This window comes from Otolemur garnettii, unplaced genomic scaffold (genome assembly GCF_000181295.1).
Source record: "Otolemur garnettii isolate 467f Iridium unplaced genomic scaffold, OtoGar3 scaffold00062, whole genome shotgun sequence".
NCBI lineage: Eukaryota > Metazoa > Chordata > Mammalia > Primates > Galagidae > Otolemur > Otolemur garnettii.
In genome coordinates this window covers 8748718-8764678 of record NW_003852457.1, presented here as the reverse complement: position 1 = coordinate 8764678, position 15961 = coordinate 8748718, and the positions used below count along the sequence as shown (strand labels likewise).

The following is a 15961-nucleotide window of genomic DNA, read 5'->3' as shown; positions in this document are numbered from 1 at the left end:
CCCCCCCCCAAGATGAATTTGTTAAGGAGAAACAGCAAGTGCATGTGACGTGCTTACCTCACACTCACAAGCACAGTATGTATGACATGCTCACACACAGTGTGTGACATGGTCACTCCACACACTCACAGGCATGGTATGTGTGACACGCTCACAGTCCATGCTCACATGCACCCACAATCTTCAGGTCCTGCATTTTTCCTCAAGGACATGTGTAAAAGTAAGGATTAAATGGTTACCTCTGGGTGAGAATCTATTTTTCCCACCATCCTTTGTGTTGTTTGAATTTCTCAGCCTCATGAATGTACAACCTTTTGTAAACACAATGAAACTGCACCTCCTAACAAAGAGATATCTATAAGGTGTCTCTGTGGAGGGGAAATTACACACAGAAAACCCATGGAAGGACCCCTGTGCAAGTTCTGGTAGTGGCTGTCTCTGCACGGGACTGGCTTCTCATTATGACTTCTCAAAGACTTTGGCTGTGGTCTGGATATTTGTCCCTTCCAAGTATCGGGCTGAAATTTGGTCCTAGCATTGGAGGTGGGAGCAGATCCCTCTCGAACAACTCAAAGCTTGGGGCTGAGGGCAAGTGAGTTCTTGCTTCAATAATTCCTACAAGCACTTGGCGCCTCCCCACTCCCTCTCTCTCACCACGTAATCTCTGCACATGCTGCTCCCTTCAACCTGCCAGGAGCAAAGTATCCTGAAGCCGTCACCAGACGCCCAGTATGGAATTTTCTAGCCACAAGAATCACAAGACAAATAAACCATTTTTCTTTATAATATTATCAAGTCTCAGGTATTCCTTTAGGGCCACATGAAATGGACTGAGACAGCTGTACCTCACACATTATTACTCCAATAACCAAACAAGTCATTTTAGAAATAGAAGAGATGGTTACTCAACAGCAGTGCTGGCAAGAACAAGCTGACTACAGGGGTAGGGGTGGCCACCACAGGAGCTGCTTCATGGGCAACTGCTTGAAGACTGTGCCTCACACATGGTCTGGTATCCTCAGGGGCAGGGGCCCAAGGGCTGAGCCTCAAATGTGGTATGGTCTTCAAAGAAAAGAAAGTAAGTGGAGAAGTGACTGCAGCCATACACTGCAGCCAGACATGAGGAGGGGGACAGGACACTGGTCCTTCTGATGCAAAAGGCACAGAAACAAGGGCCCCAAACAAGGTTTGGAGGAAAAGGAAACCCCTTCCCTTGATGTGAGGCTACGGTAAAAAGGAAGGAATTCAGAAAGTGAGGGAGAGATGAGATGAAAGTCCTGGGAAGAGCTGAGGTGATGAGAGCAGTGGTCTTTGCAAGGACCCAGGAGATGCTCACACAGCACACATGCAATCTAAGACCTTTTAATACCCACATTAAAATGGCAAAATGTTTATGTACCACAATATCCAAAATGTTATCAGTTGAGCATGTAATCAACATAGAAAACTACCCATGAGACAGTGTGTTCCCGTCTGCACTGGGTCTTTGACACAGGCCAAATATTCCACACCTCAGGTGTCTGCCACACAGGTGGCCTTGTTTCTAGAACACAGCAGCACTGGGGCTGGCAGCTGCTGTATCCAGAGAGAATAAGCTGAGATGGCCGTCTCCTGGGGTGGGGGGGGCACCAGCAGAATCACAGGAGATGGGAGGGCTGGCAGATGTCCACAGTGAGGGGAAGGACTTCAGACTGGTAGGGTATTAAGCACAGCTTGGTAAGCGTCAGGAAAATGATGGTGGCACTGACACTGGGCAGCAGAGATGCAAGGCCCACACCCTACCACGCTCCTTTTACTCTTATTTATAGTTCAAAGTGCCCACAACAGAAGAAAAGGAAGAGGAAAAGAAGGAGGGCTGCTAGGCAGGGGTGGGGGCACAGCCACAGAGAGGTGCAGGCAAGAACCCAGGCAGGTTTGGTCCTCCTCTAACAACCTTGCTTGAGTTGTTGAACAAAGCTTACTCTTACCTCTATGAAAGGTCTTGCGATTTTGGGGGCAATGGTTTCCGAGACAGAAGGCTCCTGAGAAAGCACTACAAACTCCTCAGCTTTTACTGGGAAGCCAGTGTCATCCATGGGGGAATAAACTTCAAACAGCTCCTGGATGGTTCGCTGCACACAAATATGCACGTTATTCTCTAGTAACAAAAGACGTGACACTATGACTGACCTGAACTTGAGAGCTAAGTACCTGGAAAACTATTAGGCAATCATTCCTCATTAATGTCTAATAAAATAGCATGATCCCATTCACTGTGTGGCGTTCCTCACCCTCAGAATCCTTAACAAACAAAGAGTACCTGAGTTAAGAACGCCATGGAGTAGTCATTCCCCTGAGCAGCTACTTCTCGGATCAAATCTTTAGTTCCATTTTTCAACAATTTCTCTTCAATGGAATTGCCACTCACAAGCCTACAAACAAAACACAGAAAGACAGACATAACAGTAAGTCCCCTGGACATACGCTGACACCACACCCAAGGAGAAGTGTGGAGCTGGCAGCTGGTAAGACCACACCTGTCTAGTCCTGTTCCCTGCCTGCCCCCAACTCACTAAGGGGGAGCCAAAGACCATCCTCTCATCACCCCACCCCAACAAATCTCAGCACAACAGGCTGCCCCTGAAGCCTTCACGCTACCTCCACCCCATAGGCCTGCTTGCCAACAGTGCTTATCCCTCCAGCCTCAACCCAGAAATGCCACACTCAGTCCTTGCAGATGCACCTCTGACTCTTCTGAGGCTTCGTCAGAGCCCCATAGGCAGAGCTGATCACTTCATTGACAGTGCTTTTAAGATACTTGTGAAAGGTGTCTCACTCTCATATAATCATGGACATTTTCATCTTTGTATCCCCTGCATGTTTGCCAGGGCCACAGCAGATGCCAAATTAATAGTGCAGCTGATCCCACTAGAGGATGATGGGACAGAGGCAGAGAGGCACCTGCCTTCCCAAGATTGCAGGCAGACAGCAAAGTAGGCCCACGTGTGGCCCACAGCCCCAGGCTCAGCCAGCCAACATCCACAAGACTCATGCTCAGCAAAGTTCTCATAGAGAAGAGAAGAACAAACAGAATTTTTCCAGGAAATTCCAAATTTAAAGGAACCTAAATACTAAATAGAAATAAAGACATAGGGAACAGAACAGAAAATAACTAGAGGAACCCAGACACATACAAAAGAAGTAAATAGACGATAAAGGAGAACAGCAACATGAAGAAAGGAAGAACAACCTAACAAATGGCAGAGCAACACCTGGGAGACCTTCATGGCCCCTTAAATGAAAACCTCCTGTTTCTTGATATTAATACATGTTTGCTATAAATAATTTGTTTATATAAAAGTGTAAACAAGCACAGCTGTAATCTCAGCACTCTGGGAGGCCGAGGCAGGAAGATGACCTGAGCTCACGAGTTCAAGACCAGCCTCAGCTACAGTGAGACCAGGTGTGACAAAGTGAGACTCTCAAAAAAAAAAAAAAAAAAGTGAAGTATAAAGAAGAAAACAAATCTGAGGCTGGGCATGGTGGCTCATGCCTACAATCCTAGCACTCTGCAAGGCAGAGGCAGGTGGATTGCCTGAGCTCACATATTCAAGATCAACCTAAGCAAGAGCGAGACCCTATCTCTAAGCATTGTGGCGGGCACCTGTAGTCCCAGCTACTTGGGAGGCTGAGGCGAGGGAATCACTTGAGCCCAAGAGTTTGAAGTTGCTGTGAGCTATGACACCACAGTACTCTGCTGAGGATGACAAAGTGAAACACTGTCTCAAAAAAAAAAAAAAAGAAAAAAAGAAAAGAAAACAAATTGTGTGATTACCCAGAGATAGCTACTAAAATGTGGTGATTGTGTTTTCACCTGCCTTAGTTCACAGGTATTGTCTTTTGTCTTTTCGTTATAACAAAAAGACAACACTTCACATGTGTGAAGGCATACATTTAAGGGATGCCTATTTTATAGACACAGCTTCACTGTTGTTTGGGAAGGTGCTGCTGGCCTCTCCTAACCTCTTTCTCTGGGCAGCAGTATCAACAATAACACCTTAGGATGCACAGTTCCACACCTCCTCCCTGTCCACAGAGAATTACTCCTGTGCATGATGGCATGTGACAACGTTCACCCCAACACACATGTCCTTGCAGTCTGCCCTCCTCACTCAACAGTGGACCACAGAGATCCCTCCAAATGAGCTCACTTTCCTGCTGCCTGTTCTGCACCCCTGGGTGACTGGCATTCCCTGGTTCCTGCCTCATGCCATGTGACGACAAGCATCTATAGACCACAAAAACAGATCCCTTGGCATAGTTTTATATTGTGGACAAAGGACAAGTGTCAAATTAATTTCCACAGACCCTGACAAATTCCTTTCAGAAAAAGCTAAAGCAACCGCATGCTCCACTCACTTTTACTCGCACCAGTCTGAGTAGCTGCCTTCCCTTCACGGTTACACCTGATTGGTGCATGTAGAGAGACAGTTCATTGGACAATGAACCTGTACTTCCTCTTCCTCCCCATGAGCTAGGGCACTTCCTCATGCTTCCTGGCCACCTAGAACAGACTGTTCACATCCACAGTTTCTTGCCCTTTCTTTTTTAAAATAAGGAGAGCTTTTTTTTTTTGGAGACAGAGTCTCAATTTGTTGCCCTCAGGAGTGTGCCAAGGCTCACAGCAACCTCAAACTCTTGGGTTTAAGAGATTCTCTTGCCTCAGCTTCCCAAGTAGCTGGGACTACAGATGCCTACCACAACACCTGGCTATTAGAGACGAGGTCTCGCTCTGGATCAGTCTGGTCTCAAACTCATGAGCTCAGGCAATCCACCTGCCTTGGCCTCCCTGAGTGCTAGGATTACAGGTGTGAGCCTGACCTTGTCTTTCTCTTCAATTTATGAGTTATTCAACTCTCTGTCATGAGGATTGCAAATCATTTTTCCAGCCTATCATTTACCTATTTACTTTGCTCATCGCATCTTTTTGCAATACTTAAATTCTTACAGTACTGCAGTCAAACAGGTCTGTCTTCCCCTACTTCTGAGGCCTTAGTTCAGTTGACATGAGCCCTTCCAGACCAAGGATATGGCCACTGTCTCTTAAGGACCATTCGAAGATCATCTCTTTACATCTCACATCAAAGTCTTTAATCCATCTGGACTTTGCTACACTCTATGGAACATAATGCTCCAGCCCCATCCTCTCATGAGGAGAGCAAAGTATGCATCAGTATTCACCAGCAAACCACCTCTGACCATAACGAAATTTAATTCTCACCTATGCTGGGCCCTGAGCTGTCTGTTCTGATGCTTTCAGGACAAGTCACAAGCTCTGACCATACATGCAGGGCCTGGGTGCCCTTCCTACAGCACTGGCTACCACAGAGGCCACTGTTAGATCTTTCTCACTCTGAATATGCTCTTTATATCCTTTTACTCAAGTGTGTGTGTATTACACACCCATGATTAGGGTTTCATTAAAATGATGTTAAATTTTGGCTAGGGCGCTAGCCACATACAATGGAGCTGGCAGATTCAAATACAGACCAGGCCTGCCAAATAACAATAACAACTACAACCAAAAAATAGCCAGGCATTGTGGTGGGTGCCAGCTACTTAGGAGGCTGAGACAAGTGAATCACTTAAGCCCAAGAATCTGAGGTTGCTGTGAGCTGTAACGCCATGGCACTCTACCGAGGGTAACAGCTTGAAACTCAGTCTCAAAAAAAAAGACATTAAATTTTAACATTACTTTGGAGAAACTAATTTTTTTTTTGGATACAGAGTCTCACTTGGTCACCCTAGGTGCAGTGCCATGGTGTCATAGCTCACAGGAACCTCAAACTCCTGGGCTCAAGTGTTTCTCTTGTCTCAGCCTCCTGAGTAGCTGGGACTACAGTGTCCACCACAATGTCCGGCTAGTTTTTCTATTTTTAGTAGAGATAGGGTCTTGCTCAGGTTGGTCTTGAATGCCTGAGCTTAAGCAATCCACCCATCTTGGCCTCCCAAAGTGCTAGGATTATAGGCGTGAGCCACTGAGCCCTGCCCAGAAACTGCCCACCACTGGTCTTACCATCCAAGAGGCAGCGTGTCTTCCACTTAGCAGGCCTCACCTTTTGGCCTTCAATGCAATCATACACATCCCCATGGCAGTATCCTGCTCCTTCACTGCTAAGCCTTTCTGAGCATTTTAGAGACTTTGTGGCTACTCAGAATAAAAAAAATTTTTTTTCCAGTTTCTGGCTAGTAATTTCTAAAGAGCCAACAATTAGAAAGGGATTACACAATGAAATCTTATTCATTCCATATAAACTATATACCAAGTTCATATTCACTGGTAAACTCATTATCTACTATGAAAGAAAAAAGGAAAACAAAGTAAGACTGACAGTAAGAGCTTCTGAAAGAACTAAGAAAATGTGGAGAGGTAAACATTGAATGTTAGTGCCTGGTCTCTCTCTGTAACACCCTTATTTATCACAATATGTTTTTCTTCTTTTTCAATGAACATGTATAATGCATTTAGAATTAGAGAGATAATAATAAAGCTGTTTAAATATGCATTTGGATCACTGTGGCATCTACCGTACTGCTAGAAAGCATACAGCTAAGAGCACAGAAGGACATCTTAGCCCCAGGCTGATCACCACTGTGAGGCTCACAAAGCAGCCTCAGCCCCACCTGAAAACTCAAAGGCATGTGTGATGAGCATGGCCTGTGCTCCACACACAACCAGACATGAAGTGAGGGAGCAAGAAAATTTAAAACCACTTTAATACACTGTGACAATACGTAATTTTAGAAATTTAGAAATATATTTTAGACCTTTCCCCATTTTCTCCAATCACATATTTATGCATAAAAGTAATGGTAACAGATTTAGGTTCTTTCTAAAGCTATTTTACTAACAGGTAATTTACAATTTATAATACTTGAAACAACCCCAAATTTAAATTGCCTGTTTAAAGTTTAAATACCCTGGAGGAAGTATAAGTGTAAATACTAAAAACATAGCAAGATTCAACTTATCTGAGTAGAATCATAAGTTCAAGCAAATGTCATGCATAAATAAAGAATAAATCAAACAGGAAGAATATAAATTTGTCCAAAGGAAAAATAAGATATAGTAGACACTTCTAAAATTAAATTGTAGTACATTATTTTAGCTCTACCTTTTATTTTTGCATTAGTGTTCTTGGACACCTTTGCAAAGCTTCCCACCCACACATCTCAACTTGCTATCCTGGCAGGGGCGTCACCTGTATATGTGGATGTCTTTGCACCTCCCAATGCGGTCACACCACTCCTGGGCTTTGGCATCCATCACTGGGTTCAGGTCATTGTCATAAAACACAACAGTATCTGCCTCAACCAGGCTTATGCCTGTAGCGCGGCTGTGAGTGGAAAGAATGGCGCAGAAAATCCGCCTGTCCCTGTTGAAGCTCCTCATTAGTTCCTGAGATGGCACAGAACACCCAAGTTAGTGTTCCCAAGATGTGTTAGGAAACCTCTGACACATTCTAATACTTATTGATAAGACATTATTCCATAACCAAAGTGTTTGATTTGTGTTCCATGTGACATGAGTGTGTGCTATAAAGTAACAGAGTTTGAGCTTTCTCTATGGGTCTTCTGTACATCTGCATCATCTCTCACTCACTGCTCACCAGTATCCCTATCCACTGCCTTATTAACACAAGCCATTGGTCACAAAAAGAGAATTCCATCTTGAATATACTGTCAGCTCACCTTGTAGGCCCCAAAAGATAGCAAAGTCTTACTGGGGAGGGACGTGTGCTTGCTTGTCTATCCTCAGGCAATGCCAGGGCACTCGACAGGCACAAGCCCCTGGAGTAAGGCTGAGGAGGCAGGAAAAAAGTCCCAAGAGAGATCCCACTTACCTTATGAGGGACCATAAACAGAAATGACTTGACTTGAATATATTTACCTTCTATAATTCATCTGTGCCAAAACAGAAACTAGGAGTAGACCCACCCACTGCCTTCAAAAAATTCTCTATATAATTTGTTACACTACAGCCAAGAAAACTTGTTAGTTAGCTCTTTAGTGTATTTCTTTTCAGCCTTCTCAATGTGTGCCTGTGCATGTGCATTGCGATTCCAGATGAGCTATAAAACATACATGTGATCTACAATGCAGCAGCTTATTTGCTCCTGGGAACATTATGCTGTAGTACTAAAACTGGCTCTAGAATTGACTTTAGTACACCATACAGAATGCTGGGAAACAGTATTTGTTTACACTATCACCAATCAAGGGGCTCACAAACAACTCTTAACATATGTCGTCTTCTACCACTAAACATTTACTTTGCTCACGATTGTGGCTTATTGTAAACATTTCTACAACAACTGTGTATACAGATCTTTAAAGGGTATGCCACTGCTATCCCTGAGTACACAAAGAGTCCTAAATATAGAATTACTAGGTCATCCATGTATCGTCAATGTTCACAATCCACACTGATTTCTGGACACTCAGGCCAGCAGTACATGAAAGCTTGAAGGAATCGAAATACCCTTAGAGAATCTGGTAAGTAAAGAAAGGGCACATTAACTTGCATTTCTAGATAGGTTTCATGTCTTCACAACTGCCTCCTGAGGACCCCAGACCTGCCATACAGGGACTGCAGTTACCAGCTCTCACCCTGAGACACCAACAGACTGTGCACTGACTTAATAGCACATCCTGAAGACATAGTGAGACGTAACGAGTTTAGACTCATTAAGTTCTTCCCCTTTCATTTAGAAAGGTCATGAGATCACTGAATTTATACCACACTTTTAGGTTAAAAACTGGTGATATAAGGTAATGCAACTGAATCTTAAATGATAAGGTAATTTATTTTTTACCTGGCGTTGTTCACTGTTGGCATTTTCATCAATTCTTACATAGGTAAGAAAATGGAAGTTCAAGAACATCTCTAAAATGTCTAACATAAGAACCATCTGTGATAAAATCAGCACCCGACGTCCTTCAGATTTCAACTTCTGAAGTAAGATAGCTAGAGCTTCCAATTTTCCTAGAAAATGAATAATATTGTATCTCATAACCTGAAGCAAGGAAGGCTCACATACTAAACTGGGCTGATAGGACCTGCTCTCATACCTGAGTCAAACTGCACCAGCCTCAGCTCAGGGAAGCGTAGCGAGCGCAGAGCAGTCACCTGACGCAGCTGCTGTACACAGGGGGCAGCGTGCTCTTCCAGACACTGCCTGAAGACCCTCATTCTGCGGCTGTACAGTGGGGGTGGCCTCGCAACCCACAGGGATGGGGGTGCTGCCACCACTGGAGGAATCACACAAGCCACCCTGGAGAGCAAAAAGAATGCTCAGTCACCACAGGGCATTCAGCATCTCTGTACACAGTGGACCAGCAGAGACCGAGGGCAGAACCCTGATGATCCCTGTCATGAAATAGCAGGACCTCTAAAATCTTGGGGGACATGGCTGCTGGCATGTACCACCCTTCATGGCAACCATGGATGAGAATGCTAAGCATGTACCACCCTTCATGGCAAACCTCATGAGAATGTAAGCAGTCCTGACCAATGATGGCCCCCCTCAGGGACCATCAGACAAGTCAGGTCTGCAAGGTTGGGCAGGGCACTCCTCAGCACAAGAACTGGCTCAGAAACAGGCCATTCTGTTTGAGGCTCATGTCTGCAGCTAGGAATTAGGGACGGCAGCATGCTATTTCTTGGACAAAGATACTCCTGGAGAGCTACAGCTACTGTGCCACCAGGACAAGGCCAGACTAGGATGACAAAAGCTACAGAGAACAGGACGAGGACACAGGGGAGGCTCACAGCTGACTCTGCACTTGCTGCTAGCCCCAGAGACTCTATACCAGGAAAGCCATCTCCCTATGGACATGAAGCTGTGACTTGATCCAACTGCACTCTAGCCAACAAGGTCATCCGAGATGCCCAATGAAGGGGCATCATACAAGGGCAGACGAGCATTCGAAAGACAATCAAGTCCCAGAGCCCAAGAGGCATGAACTTAACCACATACAGGTTGGAAGAGTCAGAGTTATTGCTCAACCTTGAGGAAACACTCTCTGTTTCTTTCTCTCTACTGACTCTGTTCCTGATCTGAAATCCCTGAAATAGGCACAGGCAGCTGTAGACAGAGGAACTAAGGAACACAGCCCTAACCTAACCTGTGTGAAGAGAACACAGGTTAGCCCACATAAAACTGCAAACAGGCCAAGCTCTCCACAGAACAAGTACAGCCTCAGCTATGCAGAGGCAGCATCTGGTGAACTGTAGCACCCATCAACACTGGGATTTTGCCTCTACTAAAGGGTATTATGGGTTCAGTGTGGTGGCTCACACCTGTAATCCTAGTACCCTGGGAGGTAGAGGCAGGAGGATTGCTTGAGGCCAGGCATACAAGATTAGCCTGGGCACCATAGTGAGACCCCATCTCTAAAAAAAGAAATAGAAAAATTATCCAGGTGCAATAGTGGGTGCCTATAGTCCCAGCTACTCAGGAGGCTAAGGCAGGAGGATTGGCTAAACCTAGGATGACAGCAAGACCTTGTGTCCCCCCACAAAAAGCATATTCTGAGTTCAACTCCTACACACATTTCTCCTCACACAGCATTCAATCACACATGCTTATTTTAATAAAATATTCTTTTGAGGCTCGGCGCCTGTAGCTCAGTGGTTAGGGCACTGGCCACATACACTGGGGCTGGCAGGTTCGACCCTGGCCCAAGCCTGCTAAACAACGACAACAATAACAAAAAATAGCTGGGCACTGTGGTGGGCACCTATAGTCCCAGCTACTTGGGAGGCTGAGGCAAGAGAATAGCTTAAGCCCAAGAGTTTGAAGTGGCTGTGAACTATGATGGCATGGCACTCTACTGAGGGCAACATAGTCTCTGTTTCAATAACATAACACAATACAACACATAACATAACACAACACAACAGAACACATAACATACATAACAAACATAACAGAAAATATTCTTTTGAAAGAGAAAGATGGAGAATGATCTGTCACCCATCCAGAGACTATCCCCAGATAATAAGACCATCTGAGCCCAGAGCTGTTGGCCATGAACAGTGATTTCAAACAGACTTCTAGGTGACAACTTGGGGAGAAGCTGTAAGAGTAAGATGAACTTCCCCCAAGTTGAAAGAAACTGTTGGGGAACAACACAGTGAAGGAATACAGGAGGCTGAATTACCTCCTCAACAAAGGTAAAAAACTCACCTGCTGACGACATCCTGGAGGGACTCTCGACACTGACCCAGCGTCAGAATTAGCTTACTTTCCCCTCTAGATGTTGGCTCACAGCAACTGGCTAGCCCAGCCTCCTTGTCCAGACTGCTGTCAACAAACCCAAGCCAGGGTATCTTTTCCCTGCCAGGCAGGAAGCAAAGTCCTAACAAATCTCTCCCGTAGACTGGGGCTCGCAAACACCGTCGCTCATTGATGAGATAGATCTGATCCAGCCGCTCTTTCAAAAGCCTGGTCTTTTCCTCCTTTATCAAAAACAGGGATGATAAGTGGTTACATGAGAAGCAACATGGCCAGTTATCATCTTCACCAAACACTCTGGGATCTCCCGTGTACAAAGCACATGTCAACACACGTGGTCCTTCTTCTACAGAAAACAGTAGCAGAAGTGAAACAGTGAAAACAAGCTCTGCTCTGTGCCAGTGTGAGAAGTATTTCTCGAAAGATGGCAGCATTTCTGGTGCTGGGAAGACTTATGGAAGAATATAAAAACACAAAAAAATTTCTGCAATCCTAAGGCCCAGTTTCATTTCTTCTATTAGAAAATGTGTTTTCAAATCAAAATTATGTAATTCAGAGAAAAAATGCATTTCTAAAGTCACATAACTTGATGAGTATGTGGCTCCTATATGAAACAGAAGCCTTTAATTACTATAGCAAACAGTGAGCAGCTTTTGGGAAACAACCTGTCAGAGTGGAACAAGTTAATGCAGCAACGTTGAATCTTCACATTCACGTCTCTCACCTGAGTTGGTCCCCCAATGGGAGAGGCGGGTTTGGAAGCCATTCCAGGATCCCCTACAGCCAAGGCATTAACTGCCACTCGGCCTGGAACACCAACTACAAATGTAAAAATGAAGAGTTGAGAAGGACAGCAAAGTGTGGAGGATATACTGTATTTCCCTGAAAATAAGACCTACCCCCCAAATAGGCCCTAGCAGGATTTCTATGCATTTGTTAAATATAAGCCCTACTCTGATAAAAAGGCCTAGTGATGGGCATGGCTATGTAGCGTATCTGCATAGCCATACCATACATTTTGGTGTGGAGAGGAAGGCATCCCCTGAAAATAAGCCCTAGTGTGTCTTCTTGAGAAAAAATAAATATAAGACAGTGTCTTATTTTCAGGGAAACATGGTAGTTAGTTGCTGGCACATTCTATGGAGCCTCAACCCAATGGATCTAGAACAGTCTCTGCAAAATCACCCTCTGTCACAGGCTCCAAGCCCTCGCCCTCCACTAGCACACTCCTAGAGCATGTGTAATTCAAACATGTGTTCAGATGTGCGAGGGAAGCCCTCAGGTTCTATGGCCAGGATCTGAGCTGGGCTGGGACCTCCAGGCTCACCACATTCTCCTGTTAAGGGCAGAAAGAAGTACATGATGCTTCACAGCTGTGGCCACCCTCACTGCAGTCAAAGTTTGTGCAGCAGCTGTCTGGCCAGGGCACTCCACTGCCAGTAGCACGCTATCATAATCTATCCAGTGACCCCCTGATGAGGTTGGTCCTCCTCTGCCCACTGGCAAGGAGCCTGTATGGTCCTGAGACCATGACAGAACCACCCAGGACCCACCTAGGATCTGCTCCTGGCCTGCTCCTGACACTGTCCCCTCTATTAGCCAGGGTCAGCCACTGGCAGGACAGACTTTCATACAAAGATTGAGTGAGAGAGGTACCTGAGGACTGTAAGGGCCTAGGGTGGGAGTCTCTTCAGGAGACAAAAGGGAGCAATTGAGGCCACCAGAACCTAGCAGCTGGAAGGAATGTTAGGCTGCCAGCTGATACCAGCACCTCTGGAGCTCAGAGAAGGGGCTCCACAGACCTAGGACTTATCAACCTCTGAGGGGTGCAGAAGGTTCTGGAATCCTCAAGAGAGCAGGGTGAGCTGTTTTGGTTCTGAAGTAGTGGAGAATGCCTGGCAAGTGGAGCCGGGGGCCACGCTGGGATGCAGAATAGCAGCTGAGTGCTGTCCTCTCCCCAGGCCAGCCTTGCAGCTCCTCTGACATGACTAGCACTGCCCACTGTGGTTCATGGTAGCCCCACTCAGCACCCTCTAGACAATGCTGGTGGGGGTGGAGAGCAGAGCTGAAAGAATCCTGGAATCCACTGAGCAACCAGGACATAGTGCCGAGGGCCCCAGCAAGAGGTGCACCTCACAGCTACCTGGTTCTGTGTCCCCAAGGATATAACACATCAGGACAGAGCATGCTAGGTTGTGGGACAGGATGAGCTGGGAGGCAAGTGTAGAGGCCAGATAGGAAAGAATCCAAATCCTGCACAAGCAGTCACAGGTACCCTGTTCCCAGGGGAAGCCCCGAGCACACTCACTAAATGCATTTGTGACACACTGGCATGCAAAATTCCTCATGATTCTGAAAGTCTTCTGTTAGAACAAAATTTTTTAAAAATCTAAGGAGAGTAGAGGCTGCTTATAGTCAACCAATGCCTTTGAAAGCACAAGAGAAAGAAAATAAATCCAGGTGACACCACAGCACATCTGTGGACATCAGAGACAGTCACAAATATAGCCTGATGTCCTAAAGCGTGGTAGTCAGACACACAAATGCCTTCTAGTTACCTTAAAAGGAAAAGAAGGTCAGAAAGAAGCTCGAGCCAAGACTCCCTGCTGTTCATCGCACCCTACCTTGTGGGGCTGGGGGAGCGGTGCCAGGGCCACCAGCTGGGGGCTTGCTTCCCAGGGCGCTGTGCACAGCACCTGCCTGCGACACGGTCTGCATCACCACAGGGCCGGGGGCTCGTAGGTAGGGCTGCCCAGGGGCAGACACGATCTGGAGGACACTGCCTGCAAGCACAGGTTGCAGGTGCATCAGCCACAGGCACATGTGCCATAGCCATGCACAGCGGTACTACCACACGGCACCAAGATAAATAAGATGGTGAACTGAAAACCCCAAATCAAGTCTACACAAACAAATCAGTTCAGTTACTGTGGAAAATATGAAAACGTATCATCCATAGCAAATAAACCACCTAATGAATGAAGTCTGTTTTTCTTTCTGTCAAGAAAAGGCTCATCATCCCTCACAGTCCCTCATGGAAAGTGCCGAAGTGCCATGACCAGGGCCTGTGGAAGACTGTGATATAGGGTCAGGCATTGCATCAGTCACAGAGTATGTCCCCACTCCCAGACTGCCAGGTGGGCACTTATACCTGTCACACAGGATGAAGGAATACCCCAAAAAGCTAATTCGGCCCCAGTGCCTGTGATTTATGGCCACTTTCAGTCTCCTGTGTGACTAACTCATTCCACCTTCTATAACTCTGGAGGATGCTCCCCAAGTCACATTTGTGAGAATAAGTGGCCATCAGAGGTGGTAAAGGATGGCCTCAATTCTGTGGTCCAGGTCACTGGAGAGACACAGGATTTAAAGTATATCCATGGTTTCTCTAATGCAGGCCTTGCAAGGCCTCTTGCTGCAAAGACATCCAGGCCCTTCCAGGAGCACCAGTGGGGCCAGCTGGGCCACAGAGCCTTCCACCTGACAGGAGCTAAGGCAGCAACTTGGGATTCCTCTTGAGGAAGGTGGCAGCATAAGCTGCTGTCAACCCTACTTCTGAATCCTAACCTCAAAGGTGAGAAGCAAATGGTTATCCATCACCAAGAGGAACTGTAATGACTAAATTGTTGCCATGTAATCATTTAAGATCAATTCTAAAGTACCAAAGTCCAGTCTCTCATTTTTTTTTTTTTTTTAAAGAGACAGAGTCTCACTTTGTCACCCTCAGTAGAGTGCTGTAGCGTTACAGCTCACAGCAACCTCCAGCTCTTGGGCTTGGGTGATTCTCTTGCCTCAGCCTCCCAAGTAGCTGGGACTATAGGCACGTGCCACGATGCCTGGCTATTCTTTTGTTGCAGTTTGGCCGGAATGGGTTCAAACCCACCACCCTTGGTATATGGGACTGGTGCCTTACTCACTGAGCCACAGGCGCTGCCCAGTCTTGCATATTCTTTATAGAGCAGTTACTAGATTAAACATATTCCTTTAGCTAAACATCTGGGAGGTTTATGTCTAGGAGTTAAAATTTAATCCAGGAGGTTTATATCTGAATGTAAAATAAAATTTCTCATATATAAATTGTTAATCTTTTGGCATTTTTATGACAATTCATCTCATGTATTAGAAAACAATACTTACTTATGTATTTATTTATTTTTGATTTAGGATTTCACTCTGTCACTGGGGTGGAGTGCAGTGGGATGATCACAGCTCATGGTAGCCTCACACTCCTGGACTTCGGTAATCCTCCTGCCTCAGCCTCCCAACTAGCTAGGTCTACAGGTGCACACCACCACATCTGGCTAATTTTTCTATTGTTTCTGGTAGAGATAGGGTCTCACTATATTGCCCAGGCTAGCTTCAAACTCCTGGCCTCAAGCAATCCTCCTGCTTTGGGTTCCCAAAGTGATAGGATCCCAGGTATGAACCACTACACCCAGCCAAAAAGCAGCAAAATTTCCATTTTGATTTACAAATCAGGAAACTCCTTTCAAAGGGAAGATACTGTCAAAAACAAACAAAAAAAAGGCTCAGCGCCTGTGGCTCAAGTGGCTAAGGTGCCAGCCACGTGGGTTCGAATCCAGCCCAGGCCCGCCAAATAACAATGATGCTGCAACCAAAAAACAGCCGGGTGTTGTGGCGGGCGCCTGTGGTCCCAGCTACTTGGGAGGCTGAGGCAGGAG

The 15961-nt window shown here is 45.9% G+C and overlaps 1 protein-coding gene and 1 non-coding gene across 2 annotated transcripts in view; both read right to left on the bottom strand.

Annotated features, from left to right (window-relative positions):
• Positions 1 to 15961, bottom strand: part of EP400 (E1A binding protein p400) — a 132272-nt gene that overhangs the window by 44949 nt on the left and 71362 nt on the right. The window contains exons 25-32 of the mRNA XM_023514943.1: positions 13904 to 14062; positions 12004 to 12098; positions 11232 to 11503; positions 9112 to 9314; positions 8856 to 9025; positions 7242 to 7438; positions 2300 to 2411; positions 1968 to 2111 (exon numbers count right to left, since the gene is read on the bottom strand). Coding sequence (XP_023370711.1) covers positions 1968 to 2111; positions 2300 to 2411; positions 7242 to 7438; positions 8856 to 9025; positions 9112 to 9314; positions 11232 to 11503; positions 12004 to 12098; positions 13904 to 14062 — 1352 coding nt within the window. The remainder of the gene's footprint in view (positions 1 to 1967; positions 2112 to 2299; positions 2412 to 7241; positions 7439 to 8855; positions 9026 to 9111; positions 9315 to 11231; positions 11504 to 12003; positions 12099 to 13903; positions 14063 to 15961) is intronic.
• On the bottom strand, positions 7719 to 7850 carry LOC111726373. Its single transcript, XR_002774161.1, has one exon. It is a non-coding gene; the product is annotated as a small nucleolar RNA SNORA49 (small nucleolar RNA).